At 36.0% G+C, this 14,337-nt stretch overlaps 3 protein-coding genes across 4 annotated transcripts; 2 read left to right on the forward strand and 1 right to left on the reverse strand.

The window, feature by feature from the left end:
- Window positions 1-1,582: 1,582 nt before the first annotated feature.
- LOC140801751 (protein EI24 homolog) lies at window positions 1,583-6,317 on the reverse strand. The gene is made up of 11 exons (XM_073157023.1): window positions 6,038-6,317; window positions 5,895-5,960; window positions 5,530-5,680; window positions 5,191-5,243; window positions 4,053-4,172; window positions 3,890-3,953; window positions 3,661-3,746; window positions 3,453-3,535; window positions 3,291-3,367; window positions 2,746-2,861; window positions 1,583-1,821 (listed from the first exon to the last, which is right to left on the reverse strand). The coding sequence occupies exons 1-11, from the start codon at window positions 6,136-6,138 to the stop codon at window positions 1,776-1,778; spliced, it is 963 nt and encodes a 320-aa protein (XP_073013124.1). The 5' UTR covers window positions 6,139-6,317; the 3' UTR covers window positions 1,583-1,775.
- Window positions 6,318-7,003: 686 nt separating this feature from the next.
- Window positions 7,004-8,599, forward strand: LOC140801752 (uncharacterized). Its single transcript, XM_073157024.1, has 2 exons — window positions 7,004-7,165; window positions 8,199-8,599. Exons 1-2 carry the CDS (start codon window positions 7,087-7,089, stop codon window positions 8,411-8,413), a joined length of 294 nt encoding a protein of 97 aa, XP_073013125.1. The 5' UTR covers window positions 7,004-7,086; the 3' UTR covers window positions 8,414-8,599.
- Window positions 8,600-8,674: 75 nt separating this feature from the next.
- LOC140801750 (protein disulfide isomerase-like 5-2) lies at window positions 8,675-13,755 on the forward strand. 2 transcript variants are annotated; one of them, XM_073157022.1, is made up of 5 exons: window positions 8,675-8,787; window positions 10,873-10,976; window positions 11,254-11,624; window positions 12,292-12,599; window positions 13,142-13,755. In XM_073157022.1, exons 1-5 carry the CDS (start codon window positions 8,713-8,715, stop codon window positions 13,466-13,468), a joined length of 1,185 nt encoding a protein of 394 aa, XP_073013123.1. In that variant the 5' UTR covers window positions 8,675-8,712; the 3' UTR covers window positions 13,469-13,755. The 2 variants fall into 2 exon arrangements, with proteins under 2 accessions (XP_073013123.1, XP_073013122.1); XM_073157021.1 differs by lacking the exon at window positions 8,675-8,787 and adding an exon at window positions 9,215-9,536.
- The last annotated feature ends 582 nt before the right edge of the window (window positions 13,756-14,337 follow it).

The following is a 14,337-nucleotide window of genomic DNA, read 5'->3' on the forward strand; positions in this document are numbered from 1 at the left end:
GACGAGCGGTTCGATTCGATCTCAATAATTTGAGGAAAATAACGTTACGATCTCGTTTGGATTCTCCCTTCTCGTACTGGATGGGATATTTGCAAAAATACACCTTAATGAAGCTTTTATTATTTATTGGTCTACACTCGATCAGTGATCGGATTGCTCGCTGCATTGTGATTCGCTCCTTATCTGAATCAGACTGTTTAAGAACACAAAAATATCCCCCCAAAAATATCACAGATGTATTAAAAATAAAAGAATATTATGCGTCACAAGTTTAATAATAGACCAATTTTTTATTAATTTTTTATTTTTTATAAAAAAAATGGATAGCTATTAGAGAAATAAAATATAACTAATTTAACCTTCGATATAGAAAAGTGGCCGAATACTTCTGGTTTGATATGACCGGTACTTTCAATTAATTTTATTTAATATCAGTTAATTTTAACTATTCCATTAGGAAAGAGAAATTAATAGTTTTTATTAAATCATTTGATTTTTTTTTTATACCACTCGATACTATATCTTGCTTGTCTCAGTTACCATATGAGCAAGTTAAAATAACTTTAATACATTTGAATAAGTTTGAATAAATTAAATTTCTTAAAATTAAAGTAAAAGTATATTTTAGGTATTATAAAAGGCAAGGAATTTAACCATTTCTCCATGCTATTTATTGTGGATCATTTTCTCCTCTCTTTTTTAACAAAGAATTTATGGCGGATCATGGGTATGCTCCTGGACATGGCAATTTGTGTGAAATAGAATAAAATAGTGGCCTATTCGTGATAAAATTAAATACCTATGGGGGTGGCCGATGAGATGGCTCAGATCAGAGGAATTGAATGCCTTGGACCATCCCCTCGTCACGAGTGGATCCCTTGGAAATCTTTTGTTTGATTTTGAATTTTAACGGTATTGGGATGCATATGTTGGTATGCATCGAAAGGAGCATCTCTAGACTTTTTATCTTTGTTTGGGCATTTGGGGAATGCTTTGGTAATCATATGTTAGAATTGAGAGGGACGTTTCACCAGATTCCAGCCAAAAAAAAAACAAAAAATTGAAAGGTTGAAATAAATAAAATGCTTTGATAACATTTACAAGGAAATGCTGCCAATGTTGAGTTTAAATGTATCCAAAACCATCTTCCCGTGTATTTGTACTATTACCCCCCTTTAATGATTGTTATTAATTTAATATCTACCGCGGTAGAAAATCCTATTTATTAGGATTTTTTTTAATAGGCCTAGATGATGATCATTTGAAGGTAGTTAAGATTTTTCTAGATTGGGCTTTTTGAGAAAGTAATAATGGGTTGCTGGGCATGCAATGATCTAATGATGTGGATGAAGCATTTCTCATTACAAAATTGACCAAGTGGTGCTATTCTCATGTACAAAAAGGTGAGTAGACTAATTCAAGCAGGTAGAGATCATTGAATACACCACCTTTTGTGGTGCAGATGTATCAAAATGCAGAGCAATGCAAGATTAACAACACCTGAAAGCCAGCATGTGAATGTAATGAAATTTAAAAAAATTAAGCTTGTATTCCAGAGAATGGAGAAAAATAAGTGGACATCTGAACAGGAAAGAATTTCCTCCATTAGTTATTGATTTATTGTCACTATTACAATGAAGAGAAGAAGTATTTACAACTCGACAGAAACCAAAGAGGAACAGGCAAACTGCAGCCATCTCCATCAATTCCTTTACAAGGAGGTGCCACCAAGCAGTTCTGTAAGAAAGAGTAAAATGTACAACTCTATGTATTAGTCATTGCTCTTTTTGCGTCTCAGGGAGTAAGTGCAACACCAGCATACTGCGAAATAGATAGCACAAAAGTAAGTACGGCGAAAATGTACTGGTAATCTGAATCATGGAAATGGCCTGTAATAGAAATAATGGAACAGCTAATATTACCACCAAATCAGCAATATCAACATGAAGGTATTGCATGTCTTGCAGTATATGTAACTTAGGACTGCTTTGGCCCAGTGTACAAAACAGAAATATAGATAACTTGTCAGTTGCGGCTAAATTGAGGTCATTCAAACTAATCAATTGTATGAAGAGAATAAAGGTGTCGTTCCGCAAAGCTCCTGTCAAGATATACATGGCCTCACTCCCCAACGAGAGAAGCTGATTATGTGATTTGAACATTCATTGAAAAGATTTATGTAGGCCAGATTGGGAAACATGATATGTTGATATGGAGAGCACATTTTTTCTATAATCATTGCAAAGTTATTTATTCTTTAATATGTGTAATTATGTAAATGTTTGGTTAACTTTTATCACCTTTTGGTGCTGCTGACAAATATAGTAAAGGATCAAATAAACTGAATATAGTCTCTTTTTCAGGCGTAGCAATATTGCAGCATAGTTTTGGCAAATGGTGCCTTCATCTCTAGATGATTGTAGAGGTTCTTGGGCTATGAACTTTGTGTCATTTTGAGAGGTTCAACAAGTGCTCTTGCCAAGAAAGAAAGCTTGCTGTACAGAAACCCAAACTTACAAGCTTCTTTCATTATGATGAATCTAACAAACAAAAACATGTGAAAATATATCCATTTAAACTGTTGATAGCCGCTCATCATTAGAAAACAAATTCTTGTTTGTTTTAATGTGGAGTAAAAAGACCTTGTATGATGCCTTGAAATTTGAGAATCTGAAGATGAATATACTCTGCCTAAGAACTGGTAAAACTGCTTATTCAAGAAAGACTTGTTTAATGATAGCTTACAAAATTCTCTTTGCGGCATAGAATACTTGAATCTTTCTTGGCCCTCCTCCTCCCCATGATCTTCTAAGAGAATCAATAACTTGCTCTGCTTCAGTGCCTGCTGCTGTCACAACAAACTGGAAAGAATCTTTGCTCAAATGGCAGTCATAGCATGAAGAGCAAATATGCATAGTAGCCACAGTGCCACACTGATACATATAGTTCAACATGTACATAATGTCTTTGTGTGTGCATTTGTGTGTACAGTTGTGAAGAAGTGCAAAATCAAATACCTCAATGTCCAAAACAAGGCAAGGAAGAGCTGTATTGGTGCTTTCAAAAACTATTATATAATCATGCTTATAACTGCCATAGAGTTTGAGGAGAATCTCAATAAAGGAAACTGCTCAGATCAGATTGCAGCCCTTGCCTATAATGAACAATTATTTGGTAGAAAAAAATGTAAAGGCAAAAAAAGCAAAAACAGGAAAGATGAACGACACCTCAAGAAATACATCCAAAGTCTACAGCAATAAATTAAATAACAAAGAGACTCTTCCTCGTACCAGTGGATAAAGCATCGCCATAACTCCAGCACTGACGAGTGGAGACAAAAAGAAAGTTGCAAACACACAAGGGCTCCCTGAATAAACAGTGCGTGAATCACTAGGAAAAGGCATCCCATATCATTGAATATGCCGAACAAATTTGAGTGTAGATTAACATACCAAATCCAGCAAAAAAGGCCCAGTTTGATTCAAAGAAGTCGAGCCTCTCATTCAAGTTTACTTCAGCAAAGTTCCATTTGTACCTACACATGGAAGAATGTCAATTAGTTGGATGTCCATGTAAAACCAAGATCTAATGTCACGCATATGAAAAAGTAACCCAATACAATTTATTCATGATCCGTTTATCTGAAAAGTCAATACATACTCAAAGCAGTAGTAGGAATACAGCCAAGGAAGCAGCAGGAAATTGATTGCCTTGCCAAGATAAGGTATAAAACCTATTGCAGAAACCTGCACGATATTACACAATGTAGTTGAGCATTTTTATAAGAAATAATTTCCTTCCTAGAAGTTTTATGTCATAAAAAATGCAACATAGATATAACACAAAGTTCACATTAAGACATTTGAAACGAACTAGCGCACCAATGCACCTCTATGAAGAAGAGGACCAACAAAAGGAATGAATAAACCTGCTCGCCAATTCCAAGTATAACCCTATCCAAGAATAAGAACATAAATACTAGTGTCGAGCATATTGTGAAGTTGATCAGATACTAAAGAAAGCTCTATGGCATGCTATGATAATAAACCTACCCATCAAGTCCACCAGGCTTTTCCTGCATATCTGAAATTTTCTTGTTCTCAGATGCTTGAGTTGAGCTTTTCCCGTAAGATCTCATGACATCAAAAGCATGCTTAGCAATATCATTGTACCTGGTTCAGAAAGTAAGGAAAGAGATGAACATAAAATCATATATCTGAATTGAGATTTTTTATTTTTTTTTGGCCAAAGATAACATGAAACTGCAGATAAACACAATCTCATGTAAGCATCCACTCATGATAAAGTCAGTTCAACACATGGCAGATCAAAAACATGTGAGTAAGTGATTGAATGTCTCTTTTCAGCTTGTCCATAACCTTTTGAAAACCTTAACCTCTCAACCTGATGTAACAACAAGTGAAAAACATAAAATCTCTCTGAACCAGCTACATATAATCTTGGTCCCGTTAGTACATATCGCAAAATTTACAGGTACAAGTTGTCTTACAGTATTAGGAATTTAGGATCACATTGCCTTTTCGCTTTAACTGATTTTCAAAATACATATACTCTCAATTGTGGCACTGTGGTTGATCATCTGACATTCAAACAGTGAATGACTAGTCTGTTGTATTGGGAACTCTATAGGAAATAAGCCGCAGAGATCTAGTTCAACATTCAACATTTAATAGGAACTTGGAGAGTTGAGACCAACAAATAGGAGATATGGTATTAACATAATTATTACATCTAAAACATTTAAACTAGTGACAGATATTTGGGAAGTTGGGACTTGGGAGGCTGCTAAAGTAGATTCTCCCTATCCTCATTTTACCTATTAACTATTATGAATTCTAACTTAATTCTTTGGAAATAGCCTCCCCAGATCCCTCATAGGCAAGCCTCATGCATCTGGACACCTTTTCTTCAGCTTAATCCTGAGCCCTGGCCCACTAATATCAATCATCTCCTGGTTTCTTTTCTTTACCCATGTTGTGCCAAAAATAAAATGAATTATATCTTTTCCTCTGGTTGTTCTTTAGGTTCCCACAGTCCACTCTTACATCAGCAACCTGATTGTTCCATTTTGTATAAGGCATCTAAGGAATAAAGACTATCTGCTATTAATATAAGAACCTGAAAGAACAAAACATAGAACTAAAGAATGTGGATAAATAACAAACATACCAAATTGCACTCAACACCAAGCTGAAAACATATAGTGGATAGAACCAGAGTACCTGAAAAGGTAAAATCAGTAATCAAGCGACAAAAAGTCCAACCAGTAGGCTAACTGATGAGGCAAAACTAGTGCCACATGAATGTTGCTCATGAAGAGACAGGTTTTCATGAAAAATATAAGAAATCATGTAAAGAGAAAATGAGAACAATACTGATCTTTCTTTGAAGATAAATGTACTGTGATAGATTCTGCTCATACTAAGTTAATAATATGTTATAAAATAAGCCAGTAACTATAGCTACTAAGTTAATGAAATATACTTTCAGGAAGAGAGGAGAACTTACATAGAAAACATTAATCAGGATTGATCTTAAACTAGAATAAAGTGCCATAGCTGCTTTATGGTCACAAAGATGTTGCGGCTCAAACTGTTCGCATTGCTCAGGTAATATCCTCAGGAGAATAGGAGCGACCACAGACTTGACGATAAATAAGCTGCATGAAAATAAACTTTTTTTAAAAGGACAAATTTTTAGTTATTTAATCATCAACTACGAAGGTTTGATCAAATGAAGAAAACATAAAATTGCAATCCGCTGACGTAAATGCAAGCAGACTTTCAATGGAACAGCAATTATAAGCAGCAAAAATCCTTCTTTGCAGAGGAATTGGGGACGGAAATGCAGGTAAAACCCATCAGATCGATTACCTGCCTAAGAAAATTAGCCCGTTCAAGAGGAAACACTGCCCAGTTCTTATCAACAGCGGCCGCGATCTGCACCAAAATTAGATCAATAACCAACTTTTACTGTGGAATAAGACGCAGATTCTTAAAATAGGGCATAGTAGAACCTGCGAGAGAAGACGGCGACTCTATGAAGGCAGCAAGCTTCTTTGAATCCGGCGAGCCATAAGAGGGTAGCCTGCTTCGCTTGCACCGCCACCGCCTCCATTAGAAGAGGAAGGCGGCGAAGGCGGATGGAGAAGAGGAGAGAGGAGAAGGATTTATTCGCTATTTGGAGGTTTCTTAGCTCGGATACAAGTCTTCCTTTACGCGACCCAACTCCGAATAATTCTTGGCGGATAACAATTATTTCGGTTGGATAACGCGATGCAGCTAACGAACTCGGATAGACGCTTAAAACGAGTTAACCTCATAATGTGATTTTATTATGTGTTATTAATTGGATTTTAATTGGATAGGAACGAATATAAAGTAGATAAAGAGGCAACACAATAGAAAGTCATCACATTTAGATTAATTATCTCATAGTAAGTAAATCGCAATAAGCCACTTTTTAATGTAGATGACGCAAACTACCGTAATTTATCCATAAGAGAAATAATTTGTATATCTCTCGATCCGTGACACTGTGTTGTTGCCAGATAATGCATTCAGTGATTAAAACTAAGTGGGAAATTAATATTCTCATATTTAATCTATAATTTTATATTCATCAATTATTATTTTACATTTAACAAAAAAACACTTTAGTTAACTATTATTTCAATTCATTCTTTTTCTTATCAAAATATTTTAGCTATTTTTTTTTAAATATTTTTATATCACGTCAATATAATAGTTTAATTAAACATAATAATAATTTATACCGGTATAAGCTCTGTTATTTAAGTTTAAAGAATAAGTATAGCAGAACTAGTATGGAACTTATTCAAAGTTTTAACTAAGGTAAAGTTTTCAGTGATAATTATGAGATTTGGAAGATGTAAAGGTAATTATGATATTTTAATAAGTTTTGGATGGCAATTATGTCAAATTCTTTTTTTTTTAATTAATTTTTCTCTCTTTTTTCTCTTGATCTATCCCACGAGTCGTCGGCTCCTCCTCCGTTCCGTGTACACTAGGGCTTCGAACTTTATTCCACCTTCGAGCGACGGCGATGGCGTTGGCGTTGAATCGCGGTTTCCGATCCGGCATCAAGCTTTTGACCTCCTCCGACGCCGCCCTCTCCAAATCAGGCAGGCTCTCTTCCCTTTTCCCTTATCGGTTCCAATTGAACCCTTCTTCTTTCCCAGTCCAATCTGTTAGATCATATATGGATCTGAAGTTAGGTTTCCGCTTGGGGTTTATTTTTATCTTTATGTATTCCTAGATTCTTTCTTTCTGAATCATTGGTTGTATGGTTTAGTAAATCGTAAGATGGATCTAAGTAGCTCCATAAGGTACACGTTGCATTGGTGTTTTAATCAAGCAATATTTGATTACTTGGCACTGTGAAATGGCAACGCTTTGATAGCACACAGCTTCTTTTGAAATTTATAGGTAATTTTGGACCTGGTAGTATGAGAAGAGAGATGACATGTTTGGTGTTTTTGGTTTAGATGATAAACTTGGCAAGAAGTTTGTTGTTCGTTCTATCATTTTGATTGTGTATTATGTTGTATCCTTAGCTATTTCATTTGCTGTTGTAGAAATTTCACCTTGAAATGTTCATGTAATCTTGATTTCAGTTTAATGTGTGAAAATAATTGTATTATCAGACTTTGCTTCTGCTCTTTTGATGGTTCTCCTTTCATAAGTTTCAGTAACTTTAGTTTTTTATGTGGTCCTGTGAAAGATCAAGCTTTGAAGAGGAAGAAGTGATCTCAAATCTCAATCATATTTTGCAATCATTTGCTATATGAGGTTATTTACCATTTGGCAGTCGCAAATATGCATTGTCAAATGCTTTTTCTGATGCCGTGTATTTCTTCTAATGGAAAGAGCCGCTTCTAATGGCATATCCTGATCGTCATTGGTCACAATTGTAAGCATATACATCCTAAAAGTTTTGTCAACTCTGTGTGCGACTGAAATGTTTGACGACATATACATCTCAAATGGATTGTATGGTAACTCCATATATTTTCCAGTAGATACTCTAAAGTAATTATGCTGTGTGCCTCTTGGCTCATCACCTGAAAGTGCCTTCAGATAATTTATTGCAATTGTTGCCCTTTGGATAACTTATCAGTATAGTTTTCTTTTCTAAATTACTTGTGAATGTACCAGTTTCCCGTGGGCTGCATGCCACTGGGGTGAAGAGAATGGGTGCACATGGCCACGACGAGCCATATTACCTTCACGCCAAGCACATGTACAACCTCGACCGAATGAAGCATCAGAAACTCAAGATGACTCTCGGAGTGCTCTCAGCCGTCAGTATTGGTGTGGCCGTCCCTGTCTATGCTGTCATATTCCAACAGAAGAAGACTGCCTCTGGATGATATATTCACATGCTGGAAAAGAAATAAGACCCTTTGTATGTTCCTTCTGCAAATTGATTGCCATCAGTGTTTTAGTCTAATAACACCTCTGACACTAAAGAGAAACTGAAGTTGGTAGTTTGCCTTCTACCTGGATATTGCTTGTTCTCCGCGTTGGTCAAATTTGAAATTTGGTTTTTGATAAAAGATTTCTTTGTTCTATCAAGATATTGCTAGTTCTTGGTTGTGAGTGAAAGCTTGCTTGCCCAACTGCTGGAGCTCGAATTTTCTTTTAGGATGAGGCACATCTTTTTGATGTTATGATTCATTTAATGCAATGTCCAGAGAGAACATATTATTTTCACAAAGTATCACCAGATGGGTCAAATATGAAGGTAGTCATATCATCATGTATTGGTTTCTCATTGTATTTATCTGTATCATTTATCCAGTTATTTCTGTCTTTATTCGCTGACTTCAGATTTGCACCTAATACAGAGCATTTTGCAAATAACTACCCACGTTTTAGACATTACAAGAAACCTCCTCTGTTTTACATATTTGCAAATCGGCTCCTTTTATAGATATATTTGCAACTTGCAAGGAGATGCGAGAGACCCAGAGAAGAAGACCAACTTGCAAGGAGATGCGAGAGACCCAGAGAAGAAGACCATCTAGTAAAACAAACATAGAATATGGTCAAAACATTAGCCTGAAAATTTGTCTACAAAACTGGGAGTTGATTTGTAAATATGTAAAAGGTAAGTGGTTTTCCGTAATAGATTAGAATTAGGTTGTTATTTGCAAAAAAACCTAAGAAGTAGCAAGTCGTCGGCCACGCCCAAAACTCGCTCTTTTATACATAAATTCCTTCATGGAACTCGCCGAAAGTAGCGATAAAGAAGAAGAGATGTTGATCTCATCCCGCCATGCGAAGCCTTTCTCCGCGTCGTCGCTTCTTTGGATCTCCGCTGTAGTTTGGTCTCTCTTCATCGGGACCATCGTCTCAGATGAATTCCCCAGAGATGGCAGCGTCGTCGAGCTCGACGAGTCCAACTTCGACGCCGCCATCGCCGCCTTCAACTTCGTCCTCGTCGATTTCTACGCTCCCTGGTGCGGCCATTGCAAGCGCCTCTCCCCTGAGGTCACTAACCATAAGCCCCTCTGTTTCTCGTGATTTCTTTGTTGGATTTTGGCTGATCTGAGATTCTAGAGGTCGGGAAACGTTTAGTTTTATTCTTTCCCCTGCTCGTGATGTGATCTTGATCTATATGATATTAAAGTTCGACGTAAGAGATGGTTATGATATTATCTGAGAAAAAAATTCTTGTTTGGTAGTCAACGTCAATTTTCATCTTAATGTTGTACGTAATGTCGAGGGATGGAAGAGTGAAAATTAGGCATACTTGGGTAGGAATTGGACTTCAAAAATGGAAAAAAAATCGAAGTGTTCTGCTTGATATGGTCATCCTTGGCATTCTTGAGACATACATCGAGAAATTTGTACTTTGTCTAATTTGTATTTTGTCTGTTAGTAAGAGGTCTCGACACAATGTCTACGGAAATATAGGAACTCCCACATGTAAAATCTCGTGCACGTGATGGATCAACCGGGTTAATTCTTGAATTCGTGAGATTTCAAAACAAATTTCTGGGGAATTTATTTCTTCTAAAACCAAGCAAAATACATGTTGGATTTATGTTCAAAATATGATGCTGACTTCCTGCGATATTGTTTGCTTTACAAAGAATATTCAGAATTTATTTCGAAGTCCTTGATTTGATAGTTGCTAAAGTGGGAAGTCCAATATTATTTGCTCGTAAAAGTTGCAAGCGCCAAAGGCCAACTTATGTTGATACACACAGTTATGGAGCAATACAGATGGTACTAGGGCGCGTCGACAGAACCATGTCAAAGGAACTCAGCAAAATGACATAATGCATGAAAGGATCTGTGAAGAACCATAAGGTTTTATTAAAATAATTACGATACACTACTAGAAGATGTTCTATTTTTCCATAGAAATGTATTCGCTCAAGAAAAGTTCTTCATAGCCTCTTATTTCACACTCAGCAAACTGGTCAGATGAAAGAGAAGAACTAGACTACTGGACTCTAATTTGTATTATGGATAGGCTAATACCTACTCTGGTACTGGAATCTATGACATGCTATTTAGCGGTAGAAATGTTAAGTACTTTATGGTGGAAACATATTTATACACTGTTCATGTAAAAACTTTTCACTCAATGCCGATTGAAGTTATAATGATCCTGGATACATGTGTTCTTTTCGCAGAGAAAATATATTTCTATGTAGCTTGCTGTTATTCTACAAGCTCTTTCAATTAATAGTTAGTTTATCTTTAATTTTGGATTTCTTCACTTCACCAAGACATCTCTTGATGAAATATTAGCATGTTTACATGGCTTTTATATATATTGATATAAAACAAACATATTGGATTTATTTTTTTGCAGTTAGATGCAGCTGCTCCAGTGTTGGCCAAGCTGAATGAACCTATTGCAATTGCGAAGATAAATGCTGACAAGTATAGAAAACTTGCTTCCAAATATGAAATAGAGTATGTGGTTTCATGCCTTTTTGGCATTTCATTAGGATGGGAATTCCTCTTATGATTAATGTTATGCATTTTAAAGTTGGCAGAACCAATTTAGCCAACGTCTGTTGGTATGTCTCTGTATCTGGAAATATAGCCCTTTGGCGTATGAGAAATTAATATTGCTTGAAGTGAGCAAATGTTACGCTTAAACAACTTACCAGTTACCACATAACATATCAGTAATTAATACACATGCAGGTAATTTGACTCTCTTTTTTCTGTATACCTGTTAATGCAGCGGGTTTCCTACACTGAAGTTCTTTATGCACGGTATCCCTGTCGAGTACACTGGTCCAAGAAAAGCTGATTTGCTCGTCCGCTTTCTTAAAAAGTTCGTTTCACCTGATGTTTCTCTCCTTGAGTCGGATTCTGCAATCCGTAGCTTTGTTGAATCAGCTGGCACAAGTTTTCCTGTATTTATAGGCTTCGGGTTGAATGAATCTGTGATTGCAGAGTTGGCCAGCAAATTCAAGAAAAAGGCATGGTTTTCTGTAGCAAAAGATTTCTCAGAGGAAATTATGGTTGTATATGATTTTGATAAAGTCCCGGCACTAGTCTCCCTTCATCCAAAATACAAGGAGCAAAGTGTGTTTTATGGCCCTTTTGAAGGTAAATTAGATATATACATATATATACTCTGACGAGGAGGAGGAGTTGGTCAGCTTGACATAAGCCAACACATTAATGAATTGTGTGACTGTTTATTTCTATGAGTTAGACAAGTTTATAGCCTATTGAAGTAAAATAATTGCACATCAATAGAGAAACAAAACAAGGTGCATGGTGCATAAATTCACTTAACTTCATTGGCATGGTTGCTCCTAAAGGCTTTTTATTTCCAAACATAAAGATTCCTAGCTAGAAATCATGTTTTGAAATTCTTCTCCTTAAGAATTTCTCATGCACGCTGAAAAGGCTATCAAGTTTCAATCTCTCCGTTGCATTTATTGTATGTTTCCTTGCATTTTTGAATTCTGACTGCCATACATTTTATTCTATGAGCTCCTACTCCATGCATACCTCTTCTCCACCATCTATCCAAACCCACTATCATACCAAACAACCGAAATTACTCCTCACCGGGCCAACCACATGGAAAGCTGGTTGTAGGCGATCAAATCTCCTATTCCAAACCAAGGGTTGGAGCATTAAATAATTTAGCTTACTCTATGTGGTGTTAATTAAATCAACTATTGCACAAATTCCTTTGATATTTTTTGTCATGAAGTTATTTTATGTAAAAGAAACTGTGCTTAGGCTCGCATGTGATAAACAGGAGAATACTTGGGGGACTTTATAAGGCAAAATCAGTTGCCTCTCACAGTGCCTATTACTTTTGAAACACTGAAGTTGTTGAATGATGATGGACGGAAAATCATCGTGACTATTGTGGAGGATGAGTTAGATGAGAAAACATTGAAATTGGTTAAAATTTTGAGGTCTGCTGCAGCTGCAAATCGTGATTTTGTTTTTGGATATGTTGGAGTCAAGCAGTGGGAAGAGTTTGCGGATACATTTGATATTACCAAGAGTTCAATGCTGCCAAAAATGCTTGTCTGGGATAGAAATGAAGAATATCACCTAGTAAGTCAAGGACATTACCTAACAAAGTTATATCTCATATTCTCAAGTCTCACTGCATTTTAGCATATTCATTGTTTTGAGATAAAGCAACCATGCATAATGCATTGCTATTACTTCCTCTGAATCTATAACTTCCATACAGTTCTTGTATCTTGTAGTTTCTTACCTTTCTGAATTTATTTTTTCTGCTTCTGGCAACAATTTGTGAGGATACTAAGTTATTTCCAATGTATAGGTTTAACAGAAGTAGTTAAAAAATTCTCACTTAATTTTTTAAATATATGCAGTAGGATGTACAATACATTGTTAATTGGAACAAAGCTATGTATCATTGTCTTTCAATTTATCTTTCTACCAAAAAGCATGTTCTTTCAGAAGGTTACAACAGATAAATTTGATATGGGAGACCAAGAAAGATAAGTAAAAAGGGAAAAACAAATGTAGATAGATAAGATTTTTGTTTCTTGCTCAAGTGAGACCCAATAATTAAGCGGCCAAAGGTTTATCACATTTTATCTGACTCAGCATGCTTTTGATTGAAGGTTGTTGGTTTGGAAAGCCTTGAGGAGGAGGATCAAGGATCTCAGGTAAGTCGTTTTCTTGAAGGATACAGAGAAGGAAGAACTATAAGTAAAAAACTTATTGAACCTTCCCTGGGTGGATTCATCAAGTCACAAATGACCATCAACACGGTCTACCTTATTGTCTTCATGGTTGCTGTTTTCGTGCTTCTTGTATATTTGACCAGTAAAAGTGCAGACAATCCCCAGACAGGGCAAAATAATATTGAGCCTGAAGTCACAAACAGGCCAGTTGCTGAGATCGAGAGCGAAATGGAAGGTTATCTACCAGGAGATAAGGAAGACTGAGTGTTGCTTGTCCAATAAGTATCAAACTAGAGGCCATACTTCACAGATTTGTTCCCATCCTGGATTTGAAGGGTCATATGTTATGGTTAAAGGATGTTGCACAAATGCAAGCATATAACACTAGAAATTCTTCGGCCAACTTTTGATTTTTCCTTTTTTTTTTTGTTTTTTTGTTTTTGTTTTTTGTTTTTTTGGTTTAGAACAAGTATATTATTCGTATGTCTTCACGTGATCATTCTTTTGACGTTGGTTACATACCTCAATATTTATTTGGTGGCCCTTTTGCATACTTTGTGTTGCACTTATCAATTTGCTTAAAATTCAGGTAGATAAAGTGATAGCTTCTGTGTATTCTTGACATATGTTTACTCGCAGAGCATTGCTGAGGTTGTACGAGAAATCATAAGCATTTTAGTAGCAATAAATTCTATTTTAATTTTAAAAAAAGAGAATATTTTAATCACAAGTGGGACATGGCCCCCTCTAAACTAGTATGGAAAATGCTAATTTAGAAGAAAAGAAAATTTCTATTAAGATCAAATGCATAGTTAGACCTGCATGCACTTGTTCGGGATCATCCAAAGCGTTTGCAATTACTTTGCGTGCATTTGTTGCATTACCGTCTGGTTCCATAATCCAAATAAGGTAGAATTGGTTTAAAACCTATTAGTATCAACAACCAAAACTCTCTCTCTCTCTCTCTCTCTCTCTCTCTCTCTCTCTCTCTCACACACACACACACACACACACACTAATATATTCATCTTAATAGAGATTTTGTTGCGAATAAAATGAGGCAGCAAATTGTGAAAGAAAGCCACAAAGTCATAGTCTACATCTGCCATGTGATATTGGCATTGCTTCCAAAG

Source organism: Typha latifolia, chromosome 15, assembly GCF_019914945.1.
Source record: "Typha latifolia isolate L0001 chromosome 15, TyphaL0001v2, whole genome shotgun sequence".
Classification (NCBI taxonomy): domain Eukaryota; kingdom Viridiplantae; phylum Streptophyta; class Magnoliopsida; order Poales; family Typhaceae; genus Typha; species Typha latifolia.

What these genes read in the sequence shown, in the direction of transcription:
- LOC140801750 (XM_073157021.1), top strand. Translation starts at nt 9,267, where the DNA reads ATGGAACTCGCCGAAAGTAGCGATAAAGAAGAAGAGATGTTGATCTCA. An exon ending in GCAAGCGCCTCTCCCCTGAG is followed by an intron (nt 9,537 to 10,872) that starts GTCACTAACCAT and finishes ATTTTTTTGCAG; the next exon opens with TTAGATGCAGCTGCTCCAGT. An exon ending in GAAATGAAGAATATCACCTA is followed by an intron (nt 12,600 to 13,141) that starts GTAAGTCAAGGA and finishes TTTTGATTGAAG; the next exon opens with GTTGTTGGTTTGGAAAGCCT.
- LOC140801752 (XM_073157024.1), top strand. Translation starts at nt 7,087, where the DNA reads ATGGCGTTGGCGTTGAATCGCGGTTTCCGATCCGGCATCAAGCTTTTG. An exon ending in CGCCGCCCTCTCCAAATCAG is followed by an intron (nt 7,166 to 8,198) that starts GCAGGCTCTCTT and finishes TGAATGTACCAG; the next exon opens with TTTCCCGTGGGCTGCATGCC.
- LOC140801751 (XM_073157023.1), bottom strand. Translation starts at nt 6,138, where the DNA reads ATGGAGGCGGTGGCGGTGCAAGCGAAGCAGGCTACCCTCTTATGGCTC. An exon ending in GGCCTTTTTTGCTGGATTTG is followed by an intron (nt 3,368 to 3,452) that starts GTATGTTAATCT and finishes CTGTTTATTCAG; the next exon opens with GGAGCCCTTGTGTGTTTGCA. An exon ending in TATGCCGCAAAGAGAATTTT is followed by an intron (nt 1,822 to 2,745) that starts GTAAGCTATCAT and finishes TCTATTTCGCAG; the next exon opens with TATGCTGGTGTTGCACTTAC.